Below are 10047 nucleotides of genomic sequence, written 5' to 3'. Positions count from 1 at the left end.
GCCTTCATTACTGTTGCCACTCTGTAATCTGTTGAGTTTGCCTTCATTACTGTTGCCACTCTGTAATCTGTTGAGTTTGCTTCTTCCCACACACTCTCAGCCTTGTTTCCCCTCCCATACGGCCTAGTGCTCACCCAGAGGGGAACTTAATTTCTGAACAAATTTTCTCATCTACCTATTGATGTTTCTACCCGAAAGAGAAGTCTGCACAGGCAGTTTAGTTCCATGGTACCCAGTCATGGTGGTGCCTCAGAACTCTGGGAGGAGAAGGAGAGCCTTGGGAACAGATTTCTAGGCAACCCCTCCAGATACACTGAGTCATTAGAGTTGGTTGTGCCCTAAGAGCCAGGATTTGTAACTCACACCTGCCTAGGTAGTTTTGATGAAGCCACTCAGGGGCAGCATTCAGAAACCATTTATCCAAGAATTATAGCTTGCCGACATATACCTGTTTGAAGGTGCTAGGACTATAGTTCCAAGTCACACAATCCAGCAGAACTGCAAGGTAGGTGGTTCAAGTTCACCAGTTGCTCCTTGGAAACCCTATACAAGGTTGCTACAAGTCAGAATTGACTCAACGGCACTTCACAACAACATCTATAGGCATGTTCTGAACTAAAAATTAAAACTGGAAATATTTCATTTATTTTCAGATAACAATAAATCCATAGCATGTAAATAATATGTCACATTTTTATGGGAAATAACTCAATTTCTCAAAGCATAAAAATAATGAGAAGAGCACCATTTTTGTTTGCATTTTTTCAAATCTCTTTAACCTCAGGGTCCTAGAAGTTCACGCATGCATTTACATTTAATCTGCGGTGAAATCACATTACCAGGGAATCTTTGGAAAACATCCTGTTACCCGTGTGAGAGATCACAACAAAAAAGACAAAAACCATCTTAGTCTTCTAAAAAGTAGTTTGAACGTTGCCAACCCCTTGTAAAGGCTTCAGGACCCTGCATGTGGACAGAGGACAATATCTGTGCCTGCTCTCTGCTGGGGGCGGGAGGACAGGTGCACATACCCATCCAGAAAAGAAGCAGGTGTAGAGTCAATCCCCGGACAATGACTCATGGATCCATTAGGGATTAGAGAAACTCATTATGTTTGGGCATTCCTAACTGGACTGGGCTCCCGCCCTGGCCCTTGTCCCTCGAGCCTTCTCTGTGGACACACAAGACAGCTGTGTTTTTGCTTTCACAGGGAGCCCAACAAGACTCACCTGGTCACATTCTTCCAGACCGACCTCAGTGGTTACCTCCCACAGACGGTGGTGGAATCTTTCTTCCCCCGCAGCATGGCTACGTTTTACGTTAACCTTCAGACAGCAGTGACAAAATTCCAAGCATGACGTGGACACTGGTTGGAGAGGAACTTATCCAACGTATGGAGGAGTGCCAAGTGTTAGACCACTAGAGATCCTGGAAGAACTGAGGGTCTGTTTTGCATTATGGAACATGGCAACCAACCGGACATTCTCTGAGGATGCCACCCAGCACCCCCGTTTCCTCCTTCCAATCAGAGGTTGTGTGGGATGTGACATCCATGTGTTCTGCGTGCTCTCTGCCCATTATCCAAGCATGGTTCCTTGGTCAGAACCCGGGCCACCTCTCAGGGACTCTACCCAGGCTCCATGTGATGTTGTCTGGTCCAAAGCCTTTATCTGTAAGTCACTATCAAGTTGTATATCCCTGCTTATCAAAAAGAAACCCCATCAGTACCGAAAACCAGGTTCTGTTGCCTTTGTATCATCTAGAACTCTCTCAGACCTGCACTGTGGATTCTGGTATATGTTTTTCGAGCACTGTGCAACATTCTCCCAGCCCCCTTAAAAAGATGTCGACTTGGGAAATGATGATTTACAAGATGGGATAAGGCTTAAGGAAAAAATGTTTTCTGTGCTTCTTTTGCTATATCTTCTATTCACATCAATTGCTTTCCTTCTTTTTTCCCTCTGGGAGTAAACTGACATGCCTCCCGAGAAAGCCCAGAGGTTTGGATCTGTCCCAGGTACAATCAACAGCCTTGGGGGTGAGTTCTCTTAGGAAGTGCTTCTGAACTGAGCAAGCTGCTCTTCTTTGTAACTAGACACCTTCCTTCCCTTGGGTATTTGCCCTTTCTTACCCTCTTTAGTGAAGACTAGTGGTCTATCACATGTCTGCCAACAGCAAGAATGGAAAAGCAGTCCTCACTCCAGCAAGGTTGGCTGGACTCCCCCCTCGAGGCTTGGATGCAGTGCACAATGCAGCAGGCTGATGTCCACTGCATACATCATCGGAACCAGAAAGCACAGCCTGGCCACCTTTGAGGGGTCGCGGCACTCACATGACTTTGTTTTCCTCTCTCCAATCAGGGATTCTCTAGGGCCTTCTAGTAACCTCAGCTCAGTCCCACCTTCTTCCTTGTAAGGAACATCCCTCATATCTGATCAGAGCCCCTTCATGTCATTGCCTATACCAGACATTTCCATCTTCAGCCTTTGTGCTTCCAAATGAAAAACAGTTCCCTAGTGCCATAGTCCTGGGGTGGTGCCGTAGAATAAGCACTGGGCTGCTAACCACAAGGTCGGCTGTTCAAACCCACCAGTCACTCCTCAGAAACTGTATTATATAGATTCACTATGAGTCAGAACCAGCTCAAGGGCACTAACACAACATGCCCTAATAACTTACTTCCCAGTCTTTGTGTTCTGGGTGATTCTCTTCTGAAGATGCCAGGACCTAAGCTTTAAAACACAAGAGCTCAGTGTCAACTGGGCGGAAAGCTCATTTCTTTCTGTGTTCTAATGAAGACATGCTATTAAGATCATTCAACATAATAAATATTAATAAAAGATCATACAGAGAGCTGCCTTTTCTTACCAAGGAATCTTTACTGGGATCTTGAATTTGGTTAGCTTTTGTGCATCCATTCATTCAGTAAGCACTTAGTAGGTCTCATCTCTATGCCAGAGGTGTCCCTGGATGGTGTAAATGATTAATGCATTTGACTGCTAACCTAAAGGATGGAGATCTGAGTCCATCCAGTGGTGTTTCAGAAGAGAGGGCTATAAAATTACTTCTGAAATTCAGCCATTGAAAACCTGATGGGACACAGTTCTGCTCAGACACACATGGGGGCATGCAAATCAGTTGACTCAATGGGAACTGGTTTTTGCTTGGTGCCTCGAGTTCATCTCCCAAATTAAGCCAATTCTAGTTGCAGTGGTCAAGGAGAACTTTTATTCCTGCTTCTCAGGGTCAGACCCCAGAAGGTGGGAGTGTTTATCAAGATGGAGTCTCTTTGCCCAACCCTGTCTAGCTAGATGGAAGGCCAGTCTCCCCAAGGCATCCTATGGGGCCCTCTAGATGTGCTGTCCCTGTGTCTGCTAGTGTCACATGAAACTGATCTGAGCAGAGGACAAGGAGCCAAACACATACGCCCTGGTTTAAGCCCTGCCTCTTAGAAATTGCACCCTTGGGCCACTTAACCACTTCTGCGCATTGACTTAGTATCTTTAAAAGAAAATACAGGAACTGAAATTCCGATTCCAGTGTACTCTGCTTCTTGAGAGTATATGCAAATGAGATAGTGTATGAATTAGTAAAAAGTACCAAGAACTAGTGCTGCCCGGAAGAGGCCCTGAGGAGGATTCGTTTTCATGGACCGTGAGGCTAGAATGGCAAGAGTTACCTGTGAGCTTTGCACTCTTTGAGGATGAATGGAAAGCATTTGAGATGTCAGCTGAGGAAATGTAAACCCAGCATTCTGGAGTGGATGAGCTTTTGTTTGAGGACCCTCTTACCAACATGACTCCTGACCTAAAGACCCGCGTGGCTTGGAGATCAGGAACCTGGGCGGTAGTAGTGGCCTCATTGGCCTCGGGGAGGAGGACACTTTCTGAAACAGGCCAGAGACAGACAGGAAGAGGTACTTCTGAGCAAAGCATGGTCATTTAGTCCCCAGACCACCTCTGCCCACCCACATACTTGGTTTATCTGGTTTTCTAGAAAATCTTTCTCCATGTCTCAGGCACATGGTTGACTGGTTGAGCATCCACTCTGGCACCTTTAATTCTTCATGGAAAGCAATGTTCTTCCATCGATTGGTCCAGATGCATCACTTGGCTACTTAATAGGACCCAAAACAATGCTCACTTATAGGAAATGTCACTGTGGGCACACATGGTGACAATCTGGAAAACAAGGAGTATGTCTCATTGCCAACCCCTGGACAGGCACACAGGAAGATCTGGGGGCTGTGTGTTGAATTGGCACACACCTTTCTTTGTTAGACCACGTTGATTCTCAATGTTTTTATTAAGTCTAAAATGTGGACACACGTTGTGCCTCTAAGCTCTTATCTACAGCAACTGGTTGACAAAGTTTAGAATGGGACACAAGACAACAGAAGCAGGACACAACTATGCCCTTTGTTTCTCAGGATGAAATAGACAATGAGCGGACACCCAGCGTGAAGTTTCTAAAAGGGTTTGCATAAAGATTAGGACCCTCCAGCAGGAAATAGATTCTTAGCATCTAAGAAGAGTCTTAGCTTCTAAGGGGCGTTCCTTGGTAATTCAAAAGTTTAACACACTTGTGTGCTAACCAAAAGGTTGGATGTTGAAGTCCACTCTGAATCATCTCAAAAGAGAGAACTGACAATCTACATCTGAAAAAGCAGTCATTGAAAACGTTATAAAAACCAACAGTTCGACTCTGGTACGAGTGGGGTTGCCACGTGTCAGAGAAGAATTGCTCTATGGATCCAGAAATGGTTAACATTAACATGGCCCAGTGACATTGGCTGGGAATAGTTACTTTGCATGTGGCATTTGTGGTGGCCGCCAGACCTTGTCCCACACGCTTATTGCACAGGAACAGATAGGGCAAGGTGCGCTGGTGATTCTTTACCCTGATCTTGGCAATCAGGCATTAAGAAGTGAACAACTATCCCTCTGGTCAGGAACGTGGAGGGAGTTTCCTTACAATATTCGGTACTTAAGACCCCGTTGACCTGTTAGTCGGACAAGGACTCCGTGTCACTGCCTTTCCAGTCACTAGCTAGCTACACAAGTCACTTTACTCTCTCTGGGCCCTGGTGTCCTTGTGGATACAATGGCACAATGCTCTGAGTTGTTGAAGCTATTGTGGTCACTAAAGACAATGTCCATTTGATGCCATGTGGTAGGTTAATGGTAGCAATTTTCCCTTTACCTTCTCATACTCATGCTGGTTCATGCTATTGACACACCTAAACATATTGGGAGTCCTGGTGTGGCGCTGTGGGTTAATGCGCCAGACTGCAAAGCCGTTTGAACTGCAAGGTTGGCAGTTCAAGCTCACCAGCTACTCCTCGGAAACCCTACACAGGGTCACTATGTGTCGGAATTGACTCAATGGCACTTAATAACAGCAACAACAAACATATTGAGTGTCACCCAGACTCCTTCTTGCTTACTTTCTCTATCACCTAGTTCTACTTTTGCTTAGGCGTACTTCTCCAACCCAATCAAAATTAGTTTAGCAAATATTTTCTTTTCCAAAACTGGCTCCATTGATATTTCCCTTCCCTTACTCCTGGGCAGCCTTGTGCTAGCTCTGGTCAATAGCATACCATGATCATGACGCTCTGTGGCTTCCAAGGCAAACTCATAAATAGAGTGCAGCTTCTACTTGGCTCTGTCACTCTGGGGACTTTTACCTTTAGAATCCAGCTACCATCTTGTGAGGAAATCCAGACCACATGGAGAGACCACCCACACATAAATGTTCACACCAACAGCCCAGCCTAGCTCTCAGGAGTCAACAGCCAACATCAAGGGCTAGACATGTGAGTGAAGGACGCTTCAGATGACGCCAGTTCCCGGATTTTGAGTTGCTCCAACTGAGCCAAATCTTGCCCACATTGCAGACTGACGAGAATAAATGCTGCTGTTTGGTGGAAGGCTGTCACACAGCTATAGTGCTTGGAAGACTTTGCAAAGTACGACATGGATTTCATGTCAAATCGTAATAGATCCATTTTATTCGTGGCACCATATTATTATCATTAAGCTTTCTATACACAGAGTACAGTTGTGTCAAGTCACCCCAGTCTGACTCTGACATTATGTTTGAGGCAGTCCTCTTGCTGGATGGTCCCAGAAGTCCCAATCTGGGCAACAGCCACCACAAAGCACATCTGTGCTTTTCCTTATCTGGAGGGTAGGGTTAACAGAGACCCTGAGACTCAGAGGCTGTGGGGAGCAGCATGCTACGAGCTTTGGGCATCAGCAGTGGCACTCTGCCTAGGCTTCTCCAGCTGCTGTGGTCCCCTCAGACTGCAGGCCTTTTCTCCTAATGACAATAGTCACAGGTCCATCAGGCAAGGCCTTGATGATGTTCCAGGCTTCGAGCCGCGTGAGGCCCTGCACAGCAATGCTGGCTAGCTGTAGGATCTCATCTCCTGGCTGGACCGTCTCACTCTGCTCTGAGGCTGTTCCTGGAATGAGAGAGAAGAAGATGATAATGGGGTTCATAGGCTACAGGGCGTCGGAAGAAGTTCCTTCCTACCCGTGGTCCCTGAGGAGCCAGGATGGCTGGGAAGAGAACAGAGGACCCATCATTTGGCAGTTTTAAACAAGGCATCTCATCAGTGGTAACTAGAACCTTAGGATAGGAGAGACCCATGCTGTCCTTAGGGGAAAGAGATTTTAGAACCTCAAACCAGAGCCTGGCTGCGGGTCCACTGGGTAGAGGACTCAAGGTAACTGACTCATCCACCAAGTCTCGGACACAACTCAGCCCCCACCCCGTAATGTGTGGTCTTTCCCCTCCTAATTAGATCATCAGCATGAAATGATAGGAAAGGGAGCTAATGAAATCTTCATGAATCCATCTCTGTGCTGTGTTTGGCTCTGAATGGCCTGGAGAAGGCCCCTGGACCTGTGTAAAGAAGCCATAAGCATGCATGGTCCCCACACCTTTGTGCTGTGGGGACCTGAGCTGCCCATGGACACAGTGCTATAATCCTGTTGATATGCAAAGAAGAAAGCTCCCATCCACATGGTACAATGATCTTCACCTATACTGTATAAGAACAGAAAATAAAAATGATGATCATAAAAAAGATGGCTAAAATGTGTTGAGCAATGATTACATAGTAGGATTTATGTTTATGACGGTATCCCTGTGGGGTACACCCTTTGAAGGTTTCTTTTTTACTGTTGAGGAAACAAAAAAGTCACTCACCAAAGTGTTAGTGCTGCTGAGTCATGGGGACTGAGCTTAAACCCATACTTCCTGGCACTAGAATCTGCTTTCCTAAACACCACATGGTCCAGCAGTGGACAGGCTCCTTCCTGTTTAATGATCAGGATGGTCACACGGCCATAAATGGCAGAACTAACACTAGAATCCATGTCTCTTGACTCTGATCCCATGCTCACTCCAAGCTGACCTTCAAAAGTTAAAACTATCGTTTCCAGAATTAGAGTTAACATGGATTCCCAATGTCATGGGTTGAGTGTGGCACTGTAGGGTCTGTATAGGACTTTCAATCACAAGGTCGGCAGTTCAAACCCATCAGCCGCTCCTCAGAAACCCTACACAGGGTCACTATGAGTCAGAACTGATTCAACAGCACTTAACAACAACAACAAAATCTGTATGTTGAAGTACTAACTCTTATACCTGTGAATGTGACCTTATTTGGAAATAATGTCATCTGCGGATGTAATTAGTTAACATAAAGTCTTTGGGGTGAGTCTTCACTACGGGAGTCCTTGTAAAAAAGAAGATACACAGAGATGGCGAGACAGATGAAGACACAAGCAGCGATTAGAGTTACGCTGCCACGAGCCACGGAAGTTGGAAGAAGCAAGGAAGGATCGTCTCTGGAGCTTTCAGAGAAACACCCTGAGTTCAGACTTCAGGTCTGCAGAACTGTGAGAAAATACATTTCTGTTGTTTTAAGCTAGCCAGTGTGTGTTTGTAGCAGCGCTAGGTAACTGACACATCAGGGAAACTGGCAACAGTTGCAGTTGACCTATCAGCAGCTACCACACACAAACCTTGATGGGTTAAAGAGGAGGAGCCTCAGGCTTGGAGAAGCAGGGCCATTCTGCAAGGCAGAGGCAGAGTGGGGCCTAGAACCAGACCATCTGGTTCCCTGTCCATCAGTTATCTCTCCACAATTCCTTGCTTTGTGACTTGGGGGCTTCCAGCTTGAGGAACAACAAGTTCATTCATGGTCTTCACAGGTAAATCCAATGATCTCTACCCCCAGTCATAATAAATAGAGTATCACCTTTTTCAATAAAGGCAGGAGCCAACAGGTCCGGGATCAGAGAAGGCAGATAAGGCTGAGCACTGCCAAGTGCAGGGGCAGACAGTGTCTTTACTGAAAGCTTTGATATGTTATTTATCATGGAGTTTAAGTCATTCATTTTCATTCTTTAAGAATATTCTATTATTGGTGCCTGGCTACCTCTGCCAACTGTTCTGAAAAGAATCCCATTAGAAGGTCTGGGCTAGTGTGAGGAAATGTAGAACAAAATTAAAAATTATTAAAAACAAATTGGATTTATTGGTCAGAAAGAGGCTGGAGGAATCCCAAGACTATTGCCCTCCCCTCCAAAATATATGTGCGGGAAATAAAAGTCATGTTTACATTTATAACAGGAACTATTATTGTTACTGTTATAAAGTGCCATCAAGTTGGTTCCAACTCATTGTGACCTTGTATAGGGTTTCTGAGAAGCAGCTGGTGGGTTTGATCCACCGACCTTGCAGTTAGAAGTCCAGTACTTATCCTATAGTGCCACACCAGGACTCCATATAGGTTAAAATATATATATAATGGTAGTGGTGGTGTGCCATGGAGTCGGTTCTGACTCACAGTGACCCTGTATAGGGTTTCCGAGGCTGTAAATCTTTACTGGAGCAGAAAGCCTCATCTTTCTCTCATGGAACAGCTGTTAGTTTCAAACTGCTGACCTTGAGATTAGCAGTCTGACTCATAACCACTGCGCTACCAGAGCTTCTTAATATATGGAGGGTCAGAGAAAAAGAGGAAGACCCCCAGTGAGATGGATTGGCAAAGTGGCAGCATCAATGAGCTCAAGCGTGGCAACGATAGTGAGGTTGGCTCAGGATCGGGCAGTGTTTCGTTCTGCTGTCCATAATGTTACTATGAGTCAGTACTGACTCGATGACACCTAATAACAACAACAATACATATATTGTATTGAGATGTTACATATCTTGATTACTGAGTAATTGGGTACTCCCTTACATTTTATACCCACTTACATTTTACACAGGAGTCCTGGTGTGGTGCTGTGGGCTAATGTGCTGGACTGCAAAGTGAGTTTGAACCATAAGGTCGGTGGTTCAAGCTCACCAGCTGCTCCTTGGAAACCCTATACAGGGTCACTATGGATCAGAACTGACTCAATGGCACTTCATAACAACAAGAACATTTTACTCGCCAGTGCCTCAGTTGTCTCGCTTAGTGGCAGCCCTGCTAAGCTACATCAAGCCCAGAGCTCAGCTGCTGAAAATATTTCAGTAAAATAAAGGGGCTAAGGGGATGTTTGAGCTCAGGAGAAAAGGCAGGATGAGCAGAATTGAGCTCTAGGAAGGTCTGTATGCCTTCTCAAGAAGACATGAACTATGGAAAATCAGTGTGGTGTGGCCTAGCAGCTGCTGGGAAGTGACCTGTGGCCTGGCTAGCCACAGTGGAGACACTGCATAGTCAGACATGGACACACCTTTGAAAATCCTGTTCACGGTGAGAGGCTTGTCTCCATGGAGGGAGCCCTTTCCTCCTTCCAGACTGAAGCCCAGTCCTGCAGAGTTCTTCTCCAATGTCACTGTACAGACTGTGGCCTCTGCTACTGAGAAAGACAAGGGCACTTTCGTCAGGAGACTCGCCACTCCCTCCCTGGGGACATACACCCTGGATGCCGTGTGATCCCTGGCTGATGCAGCCTTTTACATGTACCTGTATGCACATGTGACATGCATATGCAAATGCATGCACACACATGCACACCTATACACAAACATCTCAGGCAA

At 45.8% G+C, this 10047-nt stretch overlaps 2 protein-coding genes across 3 annotated transcripts in view; one reads left to right on the top strand and one right to left on the bottom strand.

Annotated features, from left to right (window-relative positions):
- Positions 1 to 1358, top strand: part of STARD5 (StAR-related lipid transfer (START) domain containing 5) — a 12435-nt gene extending 11077 nt beyond the window's left edge. The window contains exon 6 of the mRNA XM_006870945.1: positions 1211 to 1358. Coding sequence (XP_006871007.1) covers positions 1211 to 1358 — 148 coding nt within the window. The remainder of the gene's footprint in view (positions 1 to 1210) is intronic.
- Positions 1359 to 6275: 4917 nt separating this feature from the next.
- Positions 6276 to 10047, bottom strand: part of IL16 (interleukin 16) — an 88911-nt gene continuing 85139 nt past the window's right edge. The window contains exons 17-18 of one of the 2 annotated variants that reach the window (XM_006870916.1): positions 9741 to 9866; positions 6276 to 6469 (exon numbers count right to left, since the gene is read on the bottom strand). In XM_006870916.1, the coding sequence (XP_006870978.1) occupies positions 6276 to 6469; positions 9741 to 9866 (320 nt within the window). The remainder of the gene's footprint in view (positions 6470 to 9740; positions 9867 to 10047) is intronic. The other variant, XM_006870917.1, reaches the window with a different exon arrangement.

Source organism: Chrysochloris asiatica, unplaced genomic scaffold, assembly GCF_000296735.1.
Source record: "Chrysochloris asiatica unplaced genomic scaffold, ChrAsi1.0 scaffold00156, whole genome shotgun sequence".
NCBI lineage: Eukaryota > Metazoa > Chordata > Mammalia > Afrosoricida > Chrysochloridae > Chrysochloris > Chrysochloris asiatica.
Note: the sequence above shows the minus strand (reverse complement) of the source record. Positions and strands in the feature narration are given on the sequence as shown.